Source organism: Crocodylus porosus, unplaced genomic scaffold (assembly GCF_001723895.1).
Source record: "Crocodylus porosus isolate Cpor-Errol unplaced genomic scaffold, CroPor_comp1, whole genome shotgun sequence".
NCBI classification, from domain to species: Eukaryota; Metazoa; Chordata; order Crocodylia; family Crocodylidae; genus Crocodylus; species Crocodylus porosus.
In genome coordinates, this window is record NW_017728929.1 from 9,723,587 (window position 1) to 9,749,970 (window position 26,384).

At 53.0% G+C, this 26,384-nt stretch overlaps 1 protein-coding gene across 5 annotated transcripts in view; it reads right to left on the reverse strand.

Moving 5' to 3' along the window:
- Positions 1-2,001: 2,001 nt before the first annotated feature.
- Positions 2,002-26,384, reverse strand: part of SNED1 (sushi, nidogen and EGF like domains 1) — a 79,025-nt gene continuing 54,642 nt past the window's right edge. Inside the window, exons 14-34 of one of the 5 annotated variants that reach the window (XR_002102488.1) lie at positions 25,771-25,887; positions 25,576-25,692; positions 24,980-25,093; positions 23,763-23,936; positions 22,717-22,830; positions 21,546-21,659; positions 20,108-20,221; positions 19,809-19,922; positions 18,425-18,487; positions 15,529-15,712; positions 14,497-14,609; positions 12,243-12,527; positions 11,457-11,601; positions 10,440-10,522; positions 8,864-8,962; positions 7,667-7,783; positions 6,599-6,686; positions 5,181-5,264; positions 4,588-4,624; positions 2,575-3,269; positions 2,002-2,538 (exon numbers count right to left, since the gene is read on the reverse strand). Coding sequence is in view for 2 of the 5 variants with exons in the window: in XM_019543035.1 (XP_019398580.1) it covers positions 4,588-4,624; positions 5,181-5,264; positions 6,599-6,686; positions 7,667-7,783; positions 8,864-8,962; positions 10,440-10,522; positions 11,457-11,601; positions 12,243-12,527; positions 14,497-14,609; positions 15,529-15,712; positions 18,425-18,721; positions 19,809-19,922; positions 20,108-20,221; positions 21,546-21,659; positions 22,717-22,830; positions 23,763-23,936; positions 24,980-25,093; positions 25,576-25,692; positions 25,771-25,887 (2,510 nt within the window). In the remaining 3 variants the exon portion in view is untranslated. Of the gene's footprint in view, positions 2,539-2,574; positions 3,270-4,587; positions 4,625-5,180; positions 5,265-6,598; positions 6,687-7,666; positions 7,784-8,863; positions 8,963-10,439; positions 10,523-11,456; positions 11,602-12,242; positions 12,528-14,496; positions 14,610-15,528; positions 15,713-18,424; positions 18,722-19,808; positions 19,923-20,107; positions 20,222-21,545; positions 21,660-22,716; positions 22,831-23,762; positions 23,937-24,979; positions 25,094-25,575; positions 25,693-25,770; positions 25,888-26,384 lie in introns of all 5 variants that reach the window. The other 4 variants (XR_002102486.1, XM_019543035.1, XR_002102487.1 and 1 more) reach the window with 4 other exon arrangements.

Consider the following 26,384-nt stretch of genomic DNA (forward strand, 5'->3'; position numbering starts at 1 on the left):
GTTGTGGGTGAAACTGTTGCTGTGGGGTTAAAGGGCGACTGGTCCAGAGCCTGCTGCTCCCAGCCTGCACCCTGAGGAATGACCCAGCAGTAGCAGCAGGGGGAAATCATGGGCAGTGCTGGTGCCAGCTTGGTCACCACAGGACAGTGCAGCTTTGTGAAGGGAGCTGCTGCCCTCCTCTGACTGGGCCGCTTCTTCCTCCAGGCCTTTTGGTAGAAGGGTGGGTGGCAGGTACCCTGCTGTGCCAGTCGGGCTCTGACTGGGCTGGTAACTCTTTCAGTCTCCCACCATCTTCAAGGGCATTGGGAGGATCTGCCTTAGGGTGTAGCACTGTTTGGAGCAGGTCCAGATGAGGTGGGGTTGAGAGCAGGTGGATTTGGGCTGGGAGGAGCTGAGCAGCACAGGGAGGGCCAAGTAGGGGCTGGTGCCTGCTTGGGGCAGGAAGAGCCCGCAGAGGCATTGTAGAGAAAGGGATGGAAATGGCGGAGGGTGTCTGCAACACGGGAGGAGAGGCAGGGGTCAACTGTGCAGGGGCTCCCTGGGGTAGGGAGATGAGACCCCTTACGGGGGGCAGGAGGTGAAGGGCAGGTGGCTGGTGCCCAGGGGGTATCACTGGCATGGGTAGGAGTGCACCTGGGCTGAGTGAGGGAGGGAAAGGGGAGTGAGCCCCACATTTGCCCATTTCTGCCTCATCCCCCAGTGTTCAGGAGACACCCAGACTCTATCAACCAGTTTTATTTAAGAAAGACTAAATTTTCTTTAAACAGGACCAGGATCCATGCACTGCATCTGTGCTATACTGGTTTTGGTTCCACATGCCCCAGCTGGTGGAGAGTAGGTAGGGCATGTGCACTGCTGCCTACTACTGGAGTCTCCTTGTGTTGCTGTCAAGCACTGGGTCAGGTCATACCAGCTGTCTGGCTTTGGCCATTCACACTGCTCCTGCTGCTCCTTGCTAAGGCAGCATCTGTAGCAGCCGGAGAGGTGGCCCATCACAGTGAGGATGGGGCTTGCGCGATGGAGGGCACTCAATAGCTGGTGGGATCCTGAGCCCTTATGCCTGGTCAGAGGAATGGGACCACATGGCACCCAGGCTCCATTGGGCAGGCTTTGCTCTCAGTCCCCTTGGCCCAGCCTCACAGGAGCAACCTGTTATCATAGTCTCCAAACAGCTGCTCTCCCTTGTTGTTGGTTAGCAGTTGGGAGCAGCCATGTGGGGAAGACAATGCTGCAGTGGCTGCCCTTGAGCTCTCAGGCCGAGGAAGGACTGGCCCAGACTGCTTTGGTCCAAACTCCCTGTCCTCCCACCAGCAAATGGCTCAGCTTTCCCACTGCCCCTTCTTAGCCCTGACAGCTGATGCCCTCTCCTTGAGGACAGGGATTCTTCCTGAGGAGAAGCAAACTCAGGCTTCCTGGTGGGGCAGGGGCTGGGGGTGGAACTCAAGTAGAGCTACTGGCTGGTGAGGTTTCCCTGTCTGGCATCTAGGTCCAACTGACATCAGCTGGTTACATAACCTTTCATTTCAGAAATCAGCCAGCTGGATGTAGGAGGGAGGGAATACCACACCGTAGCAGAGCTCCTTCCTCGTGCCTTTGGGTGAGTCCCCCTGTTACCCCTGCCAGGATATGTAATCTGAGCCTGCCGATTTCCAGATGGTTGGTGGTGACTACGTCGCTTTCTCCTCAGCCCCTCCGGCTGCTCATGGGATTGCTCAGCACATGGCAGGTCTCTTGCTGCTCTCAGAGGGTGACTTCATGGTGTGCAAAGGATCTGTAGCTCAGAGTTGAGGGGAGCTGCTGTGCACCTTCCACTCCTCTGTGTTAGGCAGACTGTGCTTACATTTGTACACAACATCATGCCAAGGCTCCTAGCCCTGGCTCAGGGGGGCTGCCCCGTGTTCAGGTTATATCCAGTGGGAGCACGTTGTTTATACCATGAGTAACATCCTGCTGGAGGTGCCCTCCACGTGCTGTTCATGAAATAACACTTGATACCATAGCTAAGATATATCTCTGGTATGTATTAATTTATAATATACACTGTGTATGGCAATACACAATTCTATGTTTAACTAGTGTCGTCATACAAACTCACAAAAGCTAGGAACTCTTAAAAGCTAAACGCTCTGTCCGAGAGCTGCCCTGCTGGCATCAGAGGCTGTATCTGTTGCAATACTGAAGCACCACTTCTTTCTTCTGCTATGGTCTGGTCAGTTAACGTCACATTCATATCCGTTTCCTTGCAATCAGCAGGAACGCTTCACACTAGAAAGGCTGGCAGGGCAGTGGCGTTGGGCTGACATGATACACAAGGGCGGGTGCTTTTGGAACATACTTAATCGCTGTAATGTGCATTTTACTCTCTCAGCTTTGAAGGACTTGATTTTTTTTCCTCTGCTCGTAGATACGGTGCCTTGCAGTGCCTTCCCAGATCCCTGGGTGAATAATCCATGCAATTACTAGTGGATGAAATGCTTTTCTAAGCCTTGACCTCTCTTTTGTGGGGGGTGGAGAAATGAAGTTACCACTCCTAGGCTGCTCCTGTACTACAGGCTGAAACTCAGCTAATGTAACTCAGCCGCTCCTGTGCTACATGTTGAAACTCAGCTAATGTGCAGATCCACTGCAAAACAAAGAGGGGGCTGTGGGTTGCTCAGTTCAAATGCTAGCAGGAAGTAAAGGTACAAGGTGCGTGGAAACATAAAGTAGAGCAATGGAGGCAGGTTTGCCACTTACGATTATTATTTTTCTAACAAACTATTTAACCCTGTTGGTACAGGGGGAAATACTGCCCCTTTGCTGGGGAGTTGTCAGCTGAGTTTCAGCTCGTAGCAAAGGCTTTTAAGTTCTGCACTAAATGGCTTCTTGTACTAGGGCAATGCAATTTATAGCCTCAGGATACAGAAGGAGTGGGTGCAGATCTGCAAGTTCTCTTGACTCATGGGGAACAGGCCTTGAGTTTCAGCAGCAGACTGGCCCCATTGCCAGGCAACCATCCATGCTGAAGCAATGAAGGACGCTGGCAATGGAAGGAAGAGGCAATCTGTAGTGAGGAAAGGCAGAGAGAAGGTACCGCTGCTTCTGCTAAAGGGAAGGGAAATGGCTGCTTGCTGTGCCAGCCTGCCTGTCCCTAGCAGGCTGGAGAAGGGAGTCTGACTCTGGGGAGGAAGGGTTCCCCTGCTGTTTTTGACCTAGTTACAGATCCAGTCTTCCTGGTGTTTCAAAAGCCCTTAAGACCTGGTCAGATGAAATGCTTGTTGCTTTGAACCCTATGAAGGACAGACAGAGACAGACAGCCTGAGAACGTGCCAGGGGGCCCTGTCTTTAATTCTGTTAGCTAGGTTGAGCATAGCACCCCTAGGTGCTGAACTGGGCCTCTTGCTACCCCAGTTTCACTGCTGAAGGCAGCAAATGCTTTGTCCCCTGGTTCTTACCAAGCTACAGCTGCGTGGGTTGCCCAGGGTGTAGCCTGAGGGACTGCTGGGTCCTGTAGACTCACATGTACGAGTAGAGGCCAAGGGACCCTGTATTCTTTCTTTAGCAAGCATTAGCCTCTTATGGCAAACAGCTATAGCAGATCCATTACAGGGGAGGTGCAGTGGACTGAGAGGCTGTCCTGATTCTATGTCCCAGCTTTTGGCAAAGGCTAAAGGCAGCCACATTCCCTCATCTTCTTGTCTTTAGCTTATCCATGCCCTGAAGAGCTGTCTCTATTCTCACTGGGAAGCTACAGCACAGAGCACCAGAAAGCCGTGAACTCTGTGTGGCCTCTGTTACCTTAATACAGGCGTAATGGGAACCACATCACAGTGTACTACTGCCTTGCCATGGAGTTTCTGCTCAGGGGGCTGATGTTTTAGCCAGGACACAAGAGCTCTAGCTCAGTAGGTTAGTAGTTGTATGGTGCCATGTCCCTGGAGAGGATATGGCTGTAGTAGGGCAGGGCCAAACTCACGCTAACATCACATCAGTTGCTACTGCCACTGTAGCCTGTGCTGCTGCTATTTCGTGACTGGCAGCACCCAGGCTCCTAGACTTTGCTGCAGTCAATTAGGAGCAGTGGGTGCCTGCAGATGTGCTGCAAGGCTGCTGCGACATGCTGTAATTATGGGAGGGGTGGGGAAGGCCAAGAAGAGAGGATGGGCTGCTCCTCATTCAGTGGATGTGGCAGTTCAGTCTGCTCTAGGATAACCTACCACATCCCTTATTACCAAGCCAGCTCCCAACCTCACCAGTTTGTGGCTTTTGCACTAGGTCAGTTTACAGAAGCCAGGCCTAACTTCTGTTTGAATATAGCTATGAGTTTCTCCTTGACATTCAACAGTCATGTTAAGCTAGACCTGACAACAAATCTCAGCCTTTCACAAGCCAAGGAACTTGGATGCCCTGGAGAGCCAAAGACACTAGCTGTTCAGTCCCCAAGGGCCTATTTTGGACAGGCTTGTTAGAGCTAAAAGCTGGACAAGCCACAGGACCATGCTGTTAGCTAGGAGCTAGCACAATGACACCTCTCAAGCAGTGGTATTGCAGGCTTCTTAGCCAGGCACCTACCTCCAGTATGTCCTAAGAGAATGAGCAGGCACTTACCTACGGCTTCTTCAGTGTATGACTGTTACTCTGTTTCCTGAAATAATTGGGGGGAAGGGAGAAAGAGAGAGAGTGCTCAGGACAAAAGCCACCTGGAAATGTTCCTTTTCCACAGAGGGACAAGTTTTCCTAGAGCTCAAATTCAACAAGCAACCTCCTCCATTCATAGCAGCAAAGAGAAAATGCCCTACAAAACTCAGTGCATTTCTTGAATGAGCCTGGTGACAGCAGCTGCCTCTGGGCATGTGCCTATGGTTCAGTGCCGGTCTAGTGCTAGGACAGCATTGTGTTTAGGGCTATTTTGTTCTTTCTGGCATCAGCCACGCTTGCCAGTTCTGTATATAATACTCGTCCACTGGACATCATGGACTGTAAATTCAAGCCTAGGTTTTAGCAGTGACTACAGTCTGAAGGTTTCCCAGTGTGAGGTATCTTTAGAAAGGACTGTTGTGATAAGTGAGAATTCAGCATTTCCTGACAATTTGACCCAGGTTGTCTTCCCTTCCTTGATTATTCATCATCACTTGTAAAGGAAAACCCTGATTTCTTCCCAGGCATTCAGTATTACAGCTGAGCCCTGCCCCCGTCTGTACCTGCTGGCTGTCTTCTTTGAAACCGTGCTTTCACAACTCTCCTTGTAGCAGACATCTTGGTGAACTTTGTAGACCCTCTTGTACCTGTTAGCACAAGAAAGGCACATCAGGACACTTGGCTTTAAGCCATACCATCAGGTTAGAAAGCTGCTTGGCCCCAAACATGGGGAGATTGAGTCTGATGCTGGAGCACCTTCCTCTGCTCCTGCCCATCTTGACAGCTGTTCTGACTCCAGCTCTGAAGAGCTCATCTAGCGCAGTCCTATTGGCCTGCTCAGGCACATTGCCCATGGTTGTAGCAGCCTTCCAAACCTTATGGGAATCTCAACTGCTGTTTGAATGTGGGAGATGGTGTGAGAGCCAGCATCCTCAAGAAATGATAACCAGAACAGCATGTCTTGGGGAGTGAGACTATCGGACCCTCCAAAAATTTTGCCCAGATGTAGGAGGATGATGGCTGCTGGCCAGAATGGGAACCAGTGGTAACAAGCACTTCCTGAACTCTAGCTTTGGGGCCCCTGGTCTGGAGCCTGGTAATTGAAAGTCAATAGCTGCCTTATGATTCTAAACAAATAAGGAGTGGAGAGGTCACAGTATTTGCCCTTGCAGCTCCCTTCTCACTTAATGCTCTTCCCTGCTGGGTGACGCCTAGCACCCAGACTGTGCCCTGACACTCTGGGAACAGATGGAAAGAATGAGGCTGAGGGTGTAAGACTCTGGCCTGAAATCCCGAGCAGCTGAGCCAGTGATACAAGCTGGATCATTGTAGCAGTACCAGCAAGGTGGAGCCTGCTAGGTTCCAAAAATAAGCAGTGACTAACAGTGCAGTGGCCAGGCTGGCAGCTCCTGCTGTTGAGCAGAGACAAGCAAGGCACTGCTGGCAGTGGGAGCTGGCATTCCACAGGCCCAGGCACCATACCAATTGGGCCTAGCCCCTCCAGACAATTCACTGCCCCTTCCAGTGTCCAAGATAAAAGGCAGACACAAGCTTCCCCTCTCATGCCTCTGTGTACTCTCTCAGTGAACCTGGCTGTTGCAGAGCCAGGGGGGTGGTCAAGCTGTCTAGGGGTTCCATTTGATCCAGGGAACATAGTGCACCAGCCTACCAGCTGGCTGCACTGCCATTTGGTAACACCCCAATCTGCTACTGTGCACTGTGGAAAATGTTGAGTGTACCCCACTGCCTGTTTAGAACACTGATGGCATCCCTAAGCAGGTCATGGAGCAGCAGCCACACACTGAAGCGCCTCAGAATCAGAGCTCCTAGCTGTAAGTGCTAGGATAGGTTACAGCCTAAAGCCGACTACCCATGTTCACAGTCAGCTGCACTTAGCACAACCCAGCCATTGTACTGGCAACCAATCAGGCTGCTGTGGGGAATGGGAGAGATGAAGGGCAGAACACAAACAGGTACTCACAGGTAATGGCAGACATTGCCCTCCCAGACAGGGAATGACTTGGTTTCTGAGTACAGCCGTGTGCAGGATTGCGGGACCTTCTTGCAAGCTGAGCAGGAACACGAGTAGAAGGTTTATTGTTAAATGCCATGTTGGCAATGTGGACACTCCCCTCTTTGGAAGAGGCACTGAATAACTTCTGCCACCCCATCCCTGTTCTTCAACCAGTGCACACTAATGCAGAGGGAGGCACAGTCCACGACTCCTGACTCCATCTCCCCCAAGTGCCACACTTCCCTCTGCTGGGGACTCTAGTGGGCGAGTCAACTTCTAGCCACTGGGTGAATAGGCTATGCTGGGAGTGTGTGTATGGGGCGTGCCCTCCGCTCCTCCTGTTGAAGGTGATTCACTTGGTGTCAGAAGCCCACTAGAGCAGGAAGTAGACGCCCCTTCCTGGTAACTGCACAAACCGTCTGGCGGCAGCTCCTTGCCCCTTCTTCCTGCACAGTGAGATGGTGGCTGGGGGTGTCTGCTGGACTCCCATGGGCCACAGACATTAGCTTCATGCACTGAAATCCCTTTATGGGTCCAGCCCCAAAGCCCTGACCTGATGGCTCCATTATGAAGACAGAAGGGTGCTCTTATCCCTGCTTTCATTCCTTTCAGATGCTTCCTTGTCTGCTCCCCCCTCCTCCACAAAAGCTGCTGTTCTGTCCTCTCCCAGCACTGGCTAGGCCCTAAAATACATGGTCCCAGGCTGCTGCATTCACCCAGGTGTCACCCAGCTCCAGAGCAGGTGTCACACTGCATCTCAGCTCTGCTGCTCTCAGTACAGCTGGGGCTACAGGCAGCAGCAGGTACGTGACTGGGTTCATGTTGCAGTAAGGAGTCACTCATAGGCTGTGCTAGGCCAGAAGACCCAAATGCCAGTGGACGGGTAAGCAAATGTGCCCTGTTCCCAAGGGGATGGGGATGGAAGGAGCATGTCTGATTTTCCCCCACCAGCCAGGGGCAGTTCCCAGGGCAGTGGTCCCCTGTGACATGTAGTTTGAGCCCAATGACAACAGGTGGAAACTGGTTGCAACTCACCCAGCTCACAGTGCCTGCCCTTGAAGCCAGGGCTGCAGTCACACTGGTAGGACTCAGTGTCCATCACGCAGGTGCCCCCATTCCTGCAGGGGTTCATGGAGCAGTTCTGCCTGGCACCTGAAAACACAAATACAAATATTACACTGCTGGCCAGGGGCTGGCGAGGGCAAGTTGCCTACAAGGAGGAGGATGTAGCTCGCAAGGACAGTGCTGTGCTGTCTACCAAGTAGCCATGCTGAATTAAGGGACCACTGTGCAGAGCCACTGCTTACCCCCCATATTCCTACCCAGACACTGCTTTGAGTTGCTGGTGGGGGAGAAAAAGAGAGAAAGAGGCAATGCTCAACCTTTTAAAGAAGCCATTCCTGGGACTGCAGGAAGGGGCTGATCCAGAGAAGCATTTGGACACTCAGTCCCCTGCAGGCAGTGGCTTGTGAGTGCTCAGCAGCTCTACATCAAACCCTGATTTAAGAGACTCCAGTGGGGCCGATACTTCTCTGAGTGTACACATGAAGCCTGTTTATGGTGTCTGGGAGGGTCCCTGGCACTGCACAGGGCAGCACAGCACCCTGCAGGGCTGCATTCCCAGGCAGCCAGGAGGGAGCAGAGCAAGCACATGGACAAATTACTTGGTGTGGTTTATGTGGTTTCTGCACAACATCATCAATTATGCTGGAATCAGAAATGAGATGATGCAGCTACCCCAGGACAGCTACACACATATGGTGCCATAATGGAGCCTCATTGCTAGGTGGTGGAGAGCAAGTACTACCCGTTTGCCTGAAGCAAAATGCTATCCCAGAAAGGACACAGAGAGAACACTAACCCCAAGTAACTTAGGCTAGTGGAGAAATTTTTACCCTCAACTCTTTTGGTGATAATTCTCCCCCAGCTTGGCTGAAGGCACCTGCTTTAGCATCCATCTTCTGTTCCAGACCTGTGTAAAGGTGTTCTCTTCAGACCCCTGAGCAGTGGAGGCATTACCCAGAAGATGCTGAAACCATTAGAGTCAGACTTCGGGTCTGAACACTAGTAGCCACGGGAAGCATTGGTAAAGAGTGGATGCATATGCAGGTGGCAGGTCCAGGTACCCACCAAAAGGAGTTCTGTTAAGCCAGGGGTGGGGGAGTCATTTCTTTGTGACGAGCCTCCTGATGTGAATGCAAACCTCCCTACCCCACCTCTTGCCAGACTTACTGTCTCTGTTCTTGTTCTCCGACTCTGGCAGCTGCAAGGCCAGACTGACACGATTGGTCGACTCTTCAATGTTTTCCAGCTTCACTGGAGCCTCAGGTTCTAGGAGGACAATAAATGGTGTTTAGCTCTTTTATGTTAAAAACCTGGTCAGACCCCATGTGAATCTAGCCCAGGACCACCTCTCCATAGGCAGAGGGAGAACCTGCAGGATCCAATAATGGGATAGCTTGCCTGTGAAGAACCATCCCTCTTGAACACCAACACTTGGAGCTCTGAAGACTCTTGTCCAGACCCACAGCCAGTCCACTACATAACCTTGCAGATCTCTGAGATGCAAGAATCTCTTGTGGCAAGGAGTTCTGCTGCTCACCCTGACATCCAGCTTTCATTACTCCAATCCTTGCTCTTGGATTAGGAGTAGGGTGAGCGGAGGTGCCCAAGCTACCTTCTCAGAACCGGGTGTTTGTTGGTGTGTGCCTAACACACGGCTGCTCAACCTTTGGCTTGTGGCCAGATCTGGTCCATGGAGCTATGTCACCTGGCCGCTGGGGGCTCCTAATCAGTCCAGAAATATGGTGGTGAGGGAGTGGTGGCTGCATTAATTGCTGCTCGTTTGCTGCCAAATTTCCAGACCAGGGCGGGGGGTAAAATCCTGCAGGCTGGATAATGTCACTACATCCTAGATTGGGCTGGTGGGCAGCTGGATCCAGGCACGGAGGCTCAAGCTGCCACGCTGGATCACTTCCATGGACCAACTTCATGTGGGATGCAGCCCATGGACAAGCCTTGCACCTTGCATCTCGCCTGTGAGGCCAGAAGATTGGGTGCCACTGGTCTAGAGCATCCCCTGGTGTCCATCTTCTCTCTAGGCCCTATCTACCCCACAGCCCTCAAAACACCTCTCCAGGAAAGGGGAGTGCTGTTGACCCCCTGCAGGGGCAGCAAAAAGACTTGCTCACTAATGCAAAGGCAGTCAGTGGCTAGGAACAAAACCCAGGGGACTCTGTCCCCCCACCAGATTGCTTCTAACTTCAGGGAGACCTGACAGTGCCCTGACAGTGCTATAGTCAGTAGGTGCCACAATGCTGTAGGCAGTAGTTGGGGGAGAGCAGGACAAATCATGCTCCCATCGCATCAGCTCACAAGTTGACCCTGCCCCAGCAGGCAGGACACAACCTGATACTGGAAGTCCCACTTGCTGCCTGCCACTGTGTGGCTCTTACGGGTAGCCTGAGCTGCCCCATCTCTGCTCCTCCCCTTCCTATAACATATGACTAGGTTAGTAAGCCTACTCCCTTACCTGACTACGGCCAGCACCACTCAGAATGCACCATGATGTGCGATTGTCACCTCTAAGGTAGCCAGGAGACAGAACTGTGTGCCTGAGAGACTTCATGCTGACTGGAGAGATGGCTCGCACATACACACACCTTCACACCCTGTCATCCTTTCTAAACTGGGTGCAACCCCCTCTTCCCCAGTGCACTAGCTGGGAATAGGGTGGGTGGTTCCTCTTAGCCTTTGTAGACAAGGACCTCAGGTGATATGCTGATATGCAGGGCTGGAGGATACCTACGTGTTTTCATGGTAATGGCTTTGCTTGGCGAGCTGCTGAATTTGGCACTGATCCTTCCTCTGCCGTCCACCAGTTCCGTGTACCTGGAGGAGGAACATGTTAGTCATATAATTAGCACAGCTGCCCCCGAGGTCCTCCCCCATGGGTTCTCACTAAGGAATACTTAGTCACACACCCAGCAGACAACTCCGCTTCTTGCCTGGCAACCACTAAGGGCAGCATCCTACCTGAAGGAGGAAAGGAATGTGCATGGCCCCAGGCCATTCAGAGTATGGCCTGACCCAAGGGCAAATGCATGGGGCTGTAAGAGACTGGAATCAGCACTGGATGCAGATAGCTTTTTACACCACATTTCAGAAAGTTCCTACTCATCCCACTGGAGAGCAAAGCCTGGTGCTACTACTTCTGTGCTACAGAATGGATCTAATGCAAAAGCTAGCACCATCAAGGCTTGCAGAACCCCTCCAGGGCACTACTGACCCCTGCAGCAGGCAGGGACCAAGACACCAAGACCACAGTGATAGCACAGCACCAGCAAGGGCCCCCTGCTCCTTGCAGTATATGGGGCCAGTCACCATAGACACAGACAGCTGCCTTGTGGAGAGATTTCACTGGAAGATATCTGGGGTGGGGTTTTCTAAGCCCCTGTGGAGAGTGCAGCTCTGGACCTCCAGCTCCTTTCAAATCGTCATGAAAATCAGACCATCTGACTCCTCATGCACCTCTGAAAATGCCCCCCTTTGCTGTTTCCAAGGCACAGAGAAACCCGAGCATTGGGGAGCTGCTGGGAGCTGTTCTGCACTCACCTGGCTGTGCCGGTGCTACCAGCTGCTACCCACACTGATAGCACATTTGGGAGGTGAACAAGTACACACTTTGGATGAGAGGGACCAAGACACATGGTTCAGACATAACCTGTTCTGTGCTCGACTGCAGTAGTTTTTTGCTGCTGTGGCTAAGCAAGTGCCACGTATTACATCTGTGCTGAGCTGGGGCACTGGCAGCTACGGCTGTTACCTGGGGGCCTGTGAGGGCTCCTCCGAGATGTCATGGTCTGCAAGCAGGCGTAGCTCAGGCAGGAAGGCTGGGGGCAGCCTGTTCCGGAGGATGCGGGGATGTCCACCCTGGCTCCATCGCCGCTCTGGTGTCCCATCCCTCTGCACTGGGGGTCAGAAAGGGTTAGGCTTAGCTGGAGCCAAGGCAGTGAGGCAGCCGATTAACCAGAGCATCATTCTTCCAGTAAGCTACAGCATTCCTCAGGGCCCATCCCACGCTGTGTGCAGACTTGCAGGCTCAGCCACAGCATTGGCTGAGTGCGTGCCCAACATAGTCCCATGACCTCATGCTGTCACTCCGTGTATTGCTTCCCTATACCAGGCCTCTTCCCTTGGTAACAAACTGCCCCCATGTCAACACGCACCTGGCTACATACCCGGCTACCTTCACCCCACTCCCCACAACGAGGCTGTGAGGCCACTGTGTAGAACAGGGACAGCCATACATGCTGGCTGCTAGATGGAGACTGCTGTATACAACCAGCATTCCTTCACCATGGTGGAGTGCCTGCTGGGAGTGGCAATTCTCTGCTTTCAGGGTATGCATGTCCTGGGGTGACAGTCATCACATGCATTCCCATCCCTGTGTGTCACAGCTGGGAGCAGATGGGATTTCTCATCATGTAGCATCCCTTGCAGACACCTCTACCTGCCCAGATGTTCTCTGTCACCATTAATTTCCTGTATGTGCTCAGTTCCTCCCCTACAGTAGTTTGAGAAGCTAGGGGAGCAATGAGGGTGCACTTACAGGTCACGACATACAGGTGGGCTGGGTCGCTGTGGACTTGGCCTTGCTCTGTGTTCTGGACGGCTGTCACGGACAAACGGTACCTCTGCCCTGGCAGCAGGTCACGCACTGTGTAAGAAGACAGCTTCCCATTGGGCACATAGCGGCTCTTCACGCTCTGGCTGGTGGTGACGTTGATGATGTAGCCCTCCACTGAGCTTGAACTTGCTGGTGGCTGTTCCCATGTCATGTAAACTGTGGTGGCACCAACCCTGGAAGCAGTGAGGTTCCTAGGAGGGAGGGGCCCTGTTCCAGATGCAGGAAGAAGGGGAGAGGGGAGTTGTTATTCAGATGCATTTCAAAGTGAATCCCTAGTTTGATCACACCCTTTTAGCGCAGGTTTGTCAGCCTCTCCTAGGCAAAAGGCTGAAGCTCAGTTTCCTCTTCCCTCTGGCTAGTAATGCTGCCCCTTTGCCTGCAGACTCCGGCTAAGGCACTCTACCCAAGTGCTGCTAACCCTCCCATGCCATCTCACAATCCTCATCAGTCACCAGCCCAGAATGATGGACAAGTTCACCCACAATTCACTGGAGCAGCTCAGCCTCCTGTAATCCAAGAGCTCTGCAATATGTCCCCAGCTTTCCCAGACCTATTTGTACAGGACTTGGCAGCTCAGGTTTGCCTTTGCAATGTGGCTGCACAAGGCTGGGTTGGGCTATGATGGGGGCAGAGTCAGGTGCCTTTCCCCTGCAGGAACCCTGGAATAAAGGGCTCTGCTTGCATTTAAGGCCAGTGCACATCAGATGGGGCTCTCAGATGCAGAACCCTGCAGCCTAATCCAGTAATACAGTAAAGGGAGTTATAGGTCCGTGAACCCCTACCTGCCCCACCACAGCCAGGCTCGGAAGGGGCCTGGGCCATTCAGACAGCACCTGTGTGGCTACAGGAGGTGCAGAGCTCCTTCCTGCACAGGGCCTGTGGCTGTGAATCTACAGAATCCTCTGCTCATGCAGGGTTCTGTTCCAGGCCCTCACCTCTTCTGCAGCAGGGCAAGTCTAACCTACAGCTGGAAGTGTGGGGCTGGAACCTCCACTTGTGCCAGTGTCACGGGGGGGGGGGGGTGAGATGCAGCACAACACACAAGTTGGAGAGCAGAGCTCCCATGTGGTTGGCTCCTCTGCCTGCCCCAGGGGCCCCTGAGCCAGGATGTGACTGGTGTCCAGCTGCACACTGGCAACCCATCACTTGGGCTCCTACAAGTTAGGAGACAAATCAGCTCCAGGAAGATGCTTCATGGCTTCCCCTCAGCTGCACTCAGCGATCGCTGAACTCAAGATGTCTTTGCTTAGACAATAAACAAGATCTGCAGAGGCTGACCTCACACATGCATCTCCACATATCCCTGGCACAAGGCCATCTTCATCCTGCCTGCATTGCCCCTCTGCCAGCCTCAGAGCTGGCCAGGGTGGGGCCTGCAACTGCGAAGGGTGACCTGGGGCCTAGGATGGCAGGGCTGGAGTGATTGCAGGGCTGGTTCTCCAAAGCAGGGTGTCCTGCATGGGCTGTCTTTGTATTTGCTATGCTCGGGGGACCCCAAGGGCCCCTCTGCCAACAGCAGTCAGTGTCCTCTTGCTCTCTTGCAGGCTGCTTGACAGAAGCAGGAGAATGGTGCTATGGAACTGCTCTGCTGATGGTTGGGGCCCAAGGATACCCCAGTGGGACAATGCCCCTTCTTGGGCAACATATAGCAACAGCTCCTGATGCCCTCTGGTGCCCTGACCAACAGTGCAGGGCCCTGGCCTGGGCACAATGCCCTCCTCCCAGTGCGGCTGGTGTTTTCAGGACACTTCCCAGCACACAGTGACACCAGCCTGATGTGCAGAGACCATGACAGCCACTGCTGCTGAGTGCTAGTGTTGGCTGGGATTGCACGTCAGGCTGGATGTGTTGGCAGGTTGCTCAGTTTCCCCCTTCTGGGAAGGTCACTGACTTTGGAGCCAGGCTCACCCCCCCAACTGGAAGAAAAAGCTTCCAAGTTGCCCTCTGTGTGGTCGCTGCCTCAAAGGTCTCTGTTCTCATCCCTTCAGCCACACGCTTATGGACAAGTCCTAAACAGGTTGACTCAGGCCCAAGGCTGACTCACAGACACAAGTGGTCAGAGACCTTGAACTACCCGGGCACTGGATGGAATCTCTCTGGGATGCCGCAGTCTTTCAGGGGCACAGCTGTGCACTGCAACACTGAGGAAGGGACAGGGGCATTTGGTCACACTCACGCGTCCACACATGGAAGGGAGCCGTGGCCAGGCTCTCTGAAGGATGGTCTTCTGTCCCCATCCCGCTCAGGGTCGTCACATGGATAATGTACCTCTCTCCTGGCTGGAGGTCCCTGGGGATGAGACAGGAGGGAAGGGCACTAATTAATTAAGTCATGTGGGTCTCTGCCATCCACTTTAACTCCTCTCTGCATAGACTCTCCCTACCTGGTGTATACTGTGCTGGTAACATTGCACTGGGCCTGTGTCCTTTTCTGCTTGCACTTTCCAGCACAGTGACTAAAGCCATAGGGTGCTACTGGAGCAGATGCTAAACTGTGCACCCTCCCCACTCCCACTCTGGGGCACCAGACCCTTCTAGAGTGGAAGCCAGTCCAGCAAGGCTGGGCAAGCCTGGGAGCCTCCTGTGGAACATGACAGACTATTTATTCCCCAAGGTCTTCAAGGCATCCTAGGGTGGTCTGCACTACAAGAGTCTTGCTGGCACCCCTATGATTGGTACAACTAGACCAGGAACACTTGGAACTGGGACACAGCTCCTATCACCAAGGAGTCACCAAGGAGAGGTCCTTTATTGGTGCAATCAAACCACTGAGTAAACTCTGAACCACCAGAGACGCTGAAGAGCACTTCTGCCAGCACAAGCTACTGCTGCATGAGGGGACCTGGTGGCAACACTCCTCACTAGGCTGGGAACACTAGTGAAAGCATGCACTGCAGACCTGGCTTCAGTGACACTAAGGTCACTTAGTGTCAGTGCCATGAGGCAGGGGACCCTGGGTGTGAGCTAGAGAGACCTGCCAGGGCCAGTCCAGCCAACCCCCTTGGTGTCAGTGTGACCCTCGGCCTAGACCCCATGGCTTGTGTGTAGGCACTGCTGGGCTTCAGCCAACATCCTATCCACAGCTCTGTTCCTGCAGGACCCTGTGGGAGGGCAAGGAGACAGAAGCTCATGGGTGATCATGGCAGGTGGGTTTTCCCACGCCATCCTTCATTGTCCCCTTGCCCAGCCACATCCCACCCTGCGCTCACCAGAACGTGTACTTGGCCACGCTGCTGTTCAGCTCCACAGTGCGGTGCTCCACGTCGCCAGGCTGGCGGATGGAGACGCGCACCCTGCTGACAGTGGAGTGCTTGAGGCGGTGGAGAGCCCACTGCACTGTGATGGCACTGGCCGTCACATTGGTGATCTCAAACCCCTCCACGGGGTGTGGTCCTGGTGGATTACAGAGAGCACAGGCAGGGGCATGGTGAGTAGATGCCAAGCAAAGCTGCAAGTCCCCCCTCAAAAGCCAGGCCCAACCCAACACCCTTGACTCCTGTTCCCTGGGGGAGTCTATGGTCTCTGGAGCACATCCCCGAGATCATGATATGCCCCTTCCTGGCTGCCTACAATATAGCCTCTGGTTGTTGTTTGGGCCATCAGCACATGCTGAAGAAGGGACAGGCAGACTCTCACCTCCTAGGCAGTTCAGGGCAGCAGTCCTGTGGCAAGGGCTACCTGGAACAGCCCACAGCCATACCACCAGGCAGATGGGCTGGTGCCTGCCTCTGCTGCTTTGCCTTCACCCAAGGAAGTTGGGGGAGGGTAGGGGGAATGGGCATGGAACTGCTTGGGGGTGAACCCAATAATCCAGACCAGCAGCTCCAAAACTGCTACTATAGGAGGGCCGTGCAGAAGATATTCAGACTGGCAGGAGAAAGAGCCCCTAAACAGGCAGCATCTCTTGTTATTCCTGGGTACCAGGCCTCATGCCCCTGTGGGAATCTTCACAATGACCCAGTATAGGAGTATGAGGGGAGATGCATAGGCACTCTAGTCAGGCACGAATAGCCTGTGCAGCCCTGTGTAGAGGCTGTGAGCAGGGAGGCAAACAGCAAATCCCATTTAGAGGGACACTTGGTTTGCAGTAGGGCAGGAATCCCCTGGCACAACATGTAGTTAATGCATGGTGCTTGTTGTCATGGGAGAGTGCGGAGGCCGACAGTCTAACTGGGTCCATAAAGGGATTAGACTTGTTCATGGAGGACAGACCCACTGACAGCTATTCAACAAAGCACTCAGGGATGTGTCCCCTGACTCCCCTACACCAATGGTGGATGCTGGACTGGCTACAATGGGATGGATGACACTAGATGCGTCCTGCACATATGCTTTCCCTTGAAAGCACCTACTACTTGCCACTGTCAGAGAGGAGATACAGGGCTGGATGGATGACTCGTCTGAGCCAGCATGGCATTGCTTATGTTCCTATGGAGGAGACCAAGGGAGATGTTGGGGGACACTGGGCAGGGTCAGCTCTGCCACTGGCTTGATGGGTGAAGCTCCCTGAGCTTCTTTATGCTCTCATACATGAGGGCCCTGAGTGCTGTTAGGGCCCCTGGTGTTACTGTGCCCCACACTCATCCTCCAAGTGGATGCAGGCTCAGTTCAGGGAGAGATGGCATTCGTGAAACACACAGAGAGGGAATGGGCTTTCAGAACTAAGCCAGATGGGGGGAGAACACGGCACTCAGCCTGCTGTGCCCAGCCATGGCCTTGCTGTCTCCTGATGGGGCTATGGGGCTCTCTAACCCTGCTGAGGAGCAGCAGAGCATGGCCTGACAGCTGGAAGAAAACTGGTCATTTCTGAGAGGACCAGACCAAAGGGGAACCTTCCCAGACAGCCCTGGCCTGCTGTCAAGCTCACTGATTTTGATAGACTGATGGAAGGACCTCAGACAGCAGAGGCCTGGGCTTAGCTGACCCCAGCGAACGTGTAGCGAGGGGCTCTCACCTGACTGGGGACACACAGCCTGCTTGTTGGGTGCTCTGGAAGTCACCCAAACCCACCTTCTGGGCCCCCTCTGTCTCCTGCCATCCTCACCAAGATCATGCTCTCACTAAAGCCTGTGAAACAGGGAGCCTGTACAGAGGCAGCTCTGCTGCTCCCCCATCCCTGCCCCAAGCACCACAGCTGGGAGTGTAAGCTCCTGTGGACTCCATTCTTCATGCCTTCCACACAGAGCACTGGACTATCAATCAAACACAGGAATTGCCAGAGCAGATCCATTCACCCCTGCACCAATCACTGAGAGCAAGCAGCAACCCTGTGATGGACACTCATGGACCCAGCCTCCTACTGACCCTGATGGTCAGTGGCTGTTGCATGCCCAGAAGCAGGATTTATCTCACTGCTGCATTGCTCCTCCCTCATCTGCAGCCTGACTCTAGTCTCATTGCCCATTTGGAAACCTACTGAAGTTGAGGGCTCAGTGAAATTGTATGGTGACCTAATGGCTTACTTTCAAGCAGGGGGATACGGTATTGCCTCTAGTTGGCTTTACATTTGTTGCTTTCTAGCTCTGGGAGGCAGAATAGACAGGAGTGCCTACCCTACTGCTCTGGAGACAGTATGGTCCCTCAGGCCCCCAAGATGTTGCCCACGCTTTAGATGGAATCTTCTCCAGGTCTCCCACCTTGAGACTTTCTGTTTCTGCCATCTCTTTCCTAGGTATGGGGCTCCAGGCATACCTGATAACCTGCTACGGCATTTTAGTCACCATCCCTTTCCCTATTCCTCCCAATGCCATGTCTGCAATTTTGATTGCAGCCCTGTAAGTAGCAGGGGCCTCTGTCAGCCACCAGCAAGTCCCTTTCCAGAGCCCAGCAAATGAACTGGGAGTCCTGTCAGGTGCAGGAATAATGCAAGTGGTTCCTTCTACTGTGCACAACTTTGTGTTCAGCAACAAGCTTTGCCTGCTGTGATGCCTCCTGTTCCCCTAGCTGCTGTCGGTCTCTCTGCAGCTTATCACAGTCCTCTGGTCCTGACTGACCTAAACAAGCTGGTGTCATCTTCTGGCATGGTGGCACATGCCCAGCATTAGCTTAGGTGCCAGACTGGGGTGAGCATACTCACAACTGTATCCCCCAGCAGACACTACTCACTAGTGCGTGTGATCAGCGTGATGGGCCTGCTGATATCATTCTTGTTGTTCACGTTGCGTTTGACTGAAAAGACAGAAATATTGTAGGCTCTGCCGGAGGCCAGTGCCCGCAATTGGTGGGCAGAACGACTTCGGTCCACAAAATCTGTCCTGCGGTAAGAGCCGTCCAAGGATACGTACGTCACGGCGTAGCCGTCAGTCAGCTGCTTGGCGATTGGGTCCTCAGGTGGGTGCCAAGAAATCAACACACCAGTGTCCTCCACCCCTTCCACCTTTAATGAGGTTGGTGGCAACAATTCTTCGGGGTATCGGTAAAAGCAAAGGGGAGAGCAACACCGTAAATCTTTAGAGAACAGACCCCCATGGTGAACCGCAGCGCAGAGGTAATGGAGACCTGGGCCGGAGCCAGCCCGGAGCTGGGCGCCCTCAACTGTCACTGTTAATCGCTGTAGGGCAAGTCTTGGAGACACAAGGGGCAGTGACTAACTCCTGTGATTGCCCTCTCTGTGCATTACAGCAGTCGCTAGAGGGATCAGCCAAGATCAAGGCCCTATTGTGCTAGGAGCTGCACACACATGGGAAGAGGGATGGGCTCCATCCTGGGAAGCCTACAATCAAAAGTGATGAGACAGACACATGGGGTGTTAGCATCTTTGTTTTAGAGGGGAAAACTGAGGCATAAAGAGACTTGGCCAACATCACACAAAGGCTGTGGCATAGAGCTGGGCATTTAACTCATGTCTCTCAAGCCCCAGGTCAATGTCTCAACCACCAGGCTATCCTGCCCTCATTAGGGCTTTGCCACATGGGAGCACTTAGGAAAGTTCATCAGAATCGATTTTCAAAGTGACCAAATTAAACTGGACTAGAGCCCCATAAGGATGCTTGTATTTGGGATTAAAGGTGGGTTATTTTGCTTTACCTTACTGGCATTCCACGAGGTAAAATCAGCTCAACTGAGCTGAGGCCATAGTAATTCTGAATTGGCATGTTTACATGGGGAATGGCTGTGGCTTCATTAACCCACTTCCAGTTTATGCATCAGCTAACATGGGTGAATGTCAAGCATCCTTGCATGGACATGCCTGGACTGGGTTCAGCCCTTCCAGGAGGTGCTCAGCTCCTAGCACAAAGGGAGCCTAGCTGGCACCTTCCATCAGCAGCAGTCACATTTGCAATCAGCTCTCCCAGGTGAGCAAAGCCCAGCTCCTGTGCTGGCTGTTCTAGCAGCTCCGCAGGCACATTCAGCCACAGGCCAGTGCCAGCTGATGTTGCTTGTGCAGAACAGAGCCCTGCACACTGGGCAGATGCTGCTGCATCCTGGCTCCCTGCATGTACACATGTGCCGGTGTCTCCTGTCTGGCGCAGCCATTCAGCACCATTACCTTTCTCGCAGTTCTTGCCTGTGTAGCCCACTTTGCAGGTACAGCTGTGGGATCCATTATAAGGCAGGCAGTAGCCTCTGCTGCCACATGGGCTGGAAAAGCAGGGATCGCTGGCTAGAGGAGAGGAGCAAAGACAACAGGGTCATGGCCCAGTGCTGTGTTAGACATGCATATGCCCACGCCCTCATGCTGCAGCCTGTGGATTACCAAGCTCCGTGCATTCAGCCACGATGACAGTAGCTGGAAGACCTTCCTCGGCAGTTGCTAGCTATGTTGTCAGATGTGGGCAAATTACATACCTGTCTCACAGTGGTAGCCAAAGAAACCCTCTGGGCACACGCACAGGTAGGAACCACTATAGTTTTCACAGTCCCCTCCGTTTTGGCAGGGACTCGATTCACAGGCATCTACCTCTAGAGAGAGCACAAACACATTGGTTCACATACCTGCAGAAGATAGCACAGGACAACCCTGCACCCCTCACAGAAACCACAGCTGGACACATGATGGATGAAGCATGCATGTGAAGAGGGGCTGTGAGAGCAGCATGTATTCTCTCCAGCAGCACCAAGATGGACAGCCATTTAAGGAAGCCCTAGGGCACACAGTGCACAGCTTGGGGAGCTAACTGCAGGTCATAGGCTCATTCTGAAGGCTCCTTACATTCCCTGCCTTCAGGATCTGCAGCCGTGTCCCAAGGTACTGGATCACAGGTCCTGACATCCCTTGCCCAAAGCCCAGGAACCTCGCTGTCTACAGGCATCCATGATCTCAATGCAGAGGTTACACTATGCTGGTAGGGAAAGGCCAAGGCATTGTCACTGAACTCCTCTTGAGAGTACTGATCCTTCTACCACTGCCGGCTCTCTTTGCGGGCCTGTGAAAATTAAGCTCCATTATCCAGCTGGTGATTAGGGGTAACTGCCTATTCCCTCTCCCCCTGTTTGCAGGTCACTAGTTATAACTGGGCATTGCTGGATTGCAAATACTACTGTTTGCTCCTCCACCTACCCTCCCCCCCACTTATATCAGGACAGGAATCCAGAGTCCAGTGAACTCAGCAACAGATTTTTCATTGACCTCAGTAGACTTTGGCTCCAGTCTCTCAGTCTTTTTGCAGGTCAGCAGCAGCAAGGCTTTCCTGACACTGAGCTCTGAAATGGGTCTGGCCCCTCCAGCTCCTGACTCAGCACAGCAAACCAACTGTATGCTGGAAAGGTTTTCATGAGAGAAGGGCATCATTTCCAGGCACTGAGGTTACTTTGTTGGGGTTTTTAATTGCTGACTGTGCCTCAAAGGGACACCCTGAGCCTGGGCTAAGCAGGGGTATCATTAGGAACGATGCCTACCCAGTTCTGCTACCAGAGCTGGAAGGCTGGTGCTGGGCTGAAGGGACAAGGCAAGGTGCCAGCTGCCATGAATGAGGTTCTTGGACAGGCCTCAGATCCCTGCACCAAGGTAGGAGCAGTGTTTCAGTTTACTGTAAGCCCCATCCAGTAAAGAGACAAGGCAATAGGGCTGGTTTGTAACCAAGTAATAATGCATGGCTGGACCATGTTACAGCACAGCAGCTGCCTGTGAAGAGTCATTGGCATTAAGGGACCATTATGACAAGAGCTAGGAGCAAAGACAAAACCCTCAAGGTACAAAGTACTGAAGTGAGCACCTCATAAAACTTCCCCTCCGTTTTTGCCACAATTTGAAATTTTCTAAAAAAAAGAAAAATGAAATGCCTACCTGCCTCACAGTGGATTCCCATGAAACCATCAGGACAAAGACAAGCAAAAGATCCTGGGAGATCTCTGCAGGTTCCTCCATTCTTACAAGGGTCGGATTGACACTCATCGATCTCTGTTCAGCAGCCAAAGGATAATACACACACATGCAAACATTAGCTTGGGATGGCTTAGGAACAGCACATTCTGTTTCCTCTGGGGTTGGACAGGATAACCCACTAGATCCCTCCCAACCCTACAATTCTGTATGTGATGGAAACAGCCCAGTGCTTAATGGTAGCATAGCGTGATCTTCCCAGGCCTTGCTCACATAGGTGGCCTGGTGCCTAGGAGCCCACAGGCTTAGTGCCTGGTTGGGATATATACATAGAGAGGCCTGGTTTGCTGGGCAAGAGACCCCATTGGCAGGGCCATTCATTTGGGTACTGTTCCAGATTGATGCTGCTGCTCTAATGGTACCAAACCACAGCAAGAGGGAAACAGGGTAGGAGCAGATGCCAAACAACCTAGTTTCACTGCTGCTGAGGAAGAACACTGAATGTCTGGGCACTGTCTTTGGAAAACACAGTATGCCAACCTGTGCTGTGATTACAAGCTCCTGCTTTTTCCTTTTAATTGGCTCCACTCCTTCTCTGCAGTAGGAGGATACAGAAGTCAATGCAATGTCACTCACACCAGTTAAACACACAGCCTCGCTTTCCTACACAAGTGCTTCTGCCACTCATGGATGGAACATGTGGCAGTGAGAACCCTGTTCACATGACCTTGCTCAATGCTCCCAGCAAGTCAGGTTCTATATTTCCCACTGAGGAGGTGTTCAATGAGAAATGTGCGATGCTCCTTGCTAATGCACAAAACAGAGCTGCACCCACCAGGGACTAGGAACAGAGCTGTTTCGCTCCAACTCCACACCCCAGCTTAACTGGAAATAATTTTCATGTACAAGCACACCCAAAGGCCTGGGTAAACCCAATCACAGAATGATCCTCCTGGGCAATTTCTGCATCTGTGTTTGGCCAGGCTAGGCAGTGTGAAGAGTGTCTGAGGAGTGTGGGCAGTGTTTGGAGAATGTCTGGACAGCATGAAGAATGCCTGGGGAGCCTGGGGACTCTTCCTATCATGCCCAATCATGGGTGCAGCCCCCCTCAAAGCACATTCTCACATTCTCTTACCCAACTCACAGTGGAGGCCTGTGTATCCTGCTTCACACACGCACAGAAACTCAGCAATACGGTCCTTGCATGAGCCCCCATTCAGACAGGGCTGAGACCCACACTCATCAATCTCTGTGGGGCCAGGGCAGTAGGGTTGAAGGAAAAAAAAAAAAAAAAAAAAAAGATTTAAAAAGAAACTACTATATATTGACAGCAACTCTAGTTAAGAGCACACGTCTGAAATACAGAAACATGTCGATCTCGTATGCCCTCTTCAAAAAAAAAAAAAAAAAAAAAGAGAGAGGCTTACTGGAGGCAAAAAGTCCAGGCCATACTGAACTGTGCCTCCAAGTGCCTGCACATGAGCATCCCCAGCACATAGTATAGGAAAGATTGCGCAGGTAAGTGCCAAGGCCCAGGTACAGAAACCAGGAAGGTGACTAGAGAAATAGGAAATGTGGCCAGGGCAGTAACTCACCGGGGTGAACAAACAGTAACTGTAACTAGGCAATCCCATGGCAGTCAGCCCAGAGTGTGCATTGTGGGGAGGGACACTAATTCACAGCCCCAGCTCCCTGGCACACAGAGCAGTACTGACCAGGCACGCAGAGACCCCAGTCAGCTGCCAGAGGACAGAACTCAGGGGGCAGGTCAGTGGGGTGAAGGATATTGGGGGGTACTAGGTACCCCGGCTGGCCATGGCAGGCAACCTCTGAGCCACTGTCCTGAGTGCCTCATCCCAGCACAACTCTCTGCCAGTCCCAAGATGCTCCAAGGTGGCTTTATCCAGTGCTCCCCTCCCTCTTCCAGACATCCTTCCTCAGTAGCCCAGTGTCCTCTCTACCTGGTGCTGGCTCCAGATCTGCTGCAGTCTGGCAGAGATAGCTATGAGGAGAATAGTTCAAGGGTGGCATGCAGAGCTTCCCCTGTGGTGTGCAATGCACTCCCTTTGCCACTACGTGGCGCTTGAGACACTCCTGCCCCTTGTGCGTCTGTCCCTGATCCCTGTTCTGCTCAGCCCGCTGGGGACAGCGCACTGTACAGCTCCCTGCAAAGCAGCTTACCATCACACTCCGGGGGGTCGCTCCAGATGCCCTGGGGACTGCACACACGGGGGGCATGGTGAGGGCTCAGGACATAGCCCAGATCACAGTGGTATTTGGCCAATGAGCCCACCCTGGTGGAATTGAACATTGCCTGGGCATGCTTCACTTCACTGGGGACTCCACAGTCCACCTCTAGAGAGAGAAATGAGGGCCAGAAGAGTTAGGAGGTTCAAGAATAGGAGTCATCAAAGCAGCAGGGCAGGGAACCAAAGCACATCAGGGAGATCCTTCTATTTACCTCCCCAGGATGGGCCCCAGGAACAACAGCCCTCCCATCTTCCAGACATGTGCCCACTGGACCTGGGACTGCTTGGGGAGCTGACCTGGCTATGCCTGAGGCCTTCCATCTGCCTCATTAGTTTTGAGATGCAACTGCAGGCTCAAGAGCTCCTGGCTGGAATTGAGCTCTTTTCTACAGCATCCCCTTGCAATGTTCTGGCATGGCTGCAGTGTCAGGAGAGTACACTGAGGCCTGCAGGCTGGGCTTGGGAGAGCCCAGTTTCAGTGCTAGGAACCTCAGCTTCTCTGCTGGTGCTCCAGCTTGGCCAGCCTGTTGGTAAGGGTATGGAGGGGGGGATCCCCCACTATCTCCAACACAGGCAAAAGCATTACAGGTAGGGAGGACACTGTGCCTCTGTGAGAGGCTGATGCTCCAGGTGATCAATGTTTGGGGGGGCACGTGGTCCTGTCTACCAAGGTCAACCAGACCTCAGGATCAGGTACCACAGCTTTCCTAGGGCATTAATGCAGATGAGGCACAATAAGGGAGACTGCCCCAGGCTCTCCTGGCCTTCTCGTAATCTTCAACCTCCTGCCACCCCTTGCTGAACTTGCCTCCTTCTTTAACAGGTGGCAGTATCAGCATGAATTCAGGCCAAATTGTATAAACTTAGGCTAACAACATGGAGCAACTAAGGGAGTTGCCCGAGGTCACTTGGGAAGTCTGCATAGAATTGTTGGCAGACACTCTATCTCCATTCAGCAAATCCACATCCCCTCCTCATCCATCCCTGCAGCCCTATCCAGGCAGGAGGCTGGGATGTGCCTGAGGTGCTGGGCAGTTCCAGTATGGCAAGGCTGATGTTCTGGACACAGTCTGCTGGGCCAGGCTTGGGGTGTGCTCTAACTTGGTCCTACTCAGGGCTGGGGCTAGGCCAGAACTTTCAGTCCGTTACCTGTTTGGCAGTGCTTTCCTATGTACCCAGAGGGGCATGTGCAGATGTAGTTGTTGCCAAGGTCTTTGCAGGTGGCTCCATTCTCACATGGGCTTAGGAAGCACAGAGAAGGGGCTGGAAAAGAGCATCCCAGACAGACATTGCCACCCTGCTCTTCCACTTTATGCTACCTCTACAACAGCACCCAGAGAAGCTCAAAGACCCTAGAGACAGTCCAGCCACATTCACCCATGCCAGAGCCAGCCTAGAATCAATCACCATAGGATGATTCTCTAGAGCTCTCTGGTGGGCACATGTAGCAGCTGATTTAGGCAGGGACTGCAGCAGCCAGCCACTGAACCTGTTGGATGCTGCTGCAGACAGCCCTGTGTATTGTGCCTGGTACAGCCATCTACCACTGAATGCTACAACCTATCTAAATGATGCCTTTGCCACCTGGGATTTATGCCAGGAGTATGAATATTAACTGAGACCCTTCTCCAATTACTAACCCCCCAGCCAAGTGCTGGGCATCAGCCATTTGGTTACTGGCCTGTGGCTCCAAGCTGGACTGGGCCCAAGATACCCCCTGCCACCCAGTCTCTCAGTGCTCGTACCAATCTCACAATGTCGTCCTGTGTAGCCTGGAGGGCAGTCGCACTTGTACTTGCCAATGTAATGGAAGCAGGTGCCCCCACTCTGGCATGGGCCAGAGGCACAGGGGTCTGGTTTGCCTATGGGCACAATAAGGTCCACATTAGGTCTCAAGCAATACCAATGCCCTCCCTGCTCTCCCCCTGCCCGTGCAGTACCTATCTCACAGTGTTTCCCTGTGAAGCGGTAGGGACAGGCACAGTAGTATTCTCCATCTGCCTCCTTGCACGTGCCCCCGTTACGGCAGGGCCCAGAGCTGCAGAGCCGGGGCCTGACTGAGGAGAGAGCACAGAGAGCAGGAGGGTGTGTGCATGGGTTATGCAGCTTCAGTTGCAATGGAGGTGGATTGGATTCATGCCCTTTCACAGGCTGACCTGGGCACTGCCTCACTCACAGCCCAGCTTGCCCTCTTCTGCCTGCTGAGTGATGGACTTTGGGCCCTTGGTTTGAAGGTGCTTGTTCCTTTCTGGCCTCAGCTATCAGACAGTATTGCTGTCTGCTGATGCACAGCAACCACTTTACACTAGAGGGAGCTGCAACAACTTCCATGCATAGGCACCCTGTGAAAGCAAGGCTATCACGGGTCCTTGTGAATTAGGAGAAAGGAAGTAGCTGTGTTAATCTGCAGTCAGGCAGCATTAGGAGACCCAGTTCTTACTCTTGAATGCAACTAGCAGCAAGACACAGGCTCTCTGCCACAGCTGTGAATTAACATGAACGTAGTCCTTTGAAACTTAGGGACAACCCCAGTGACCAAGAGACAAGGACCGGC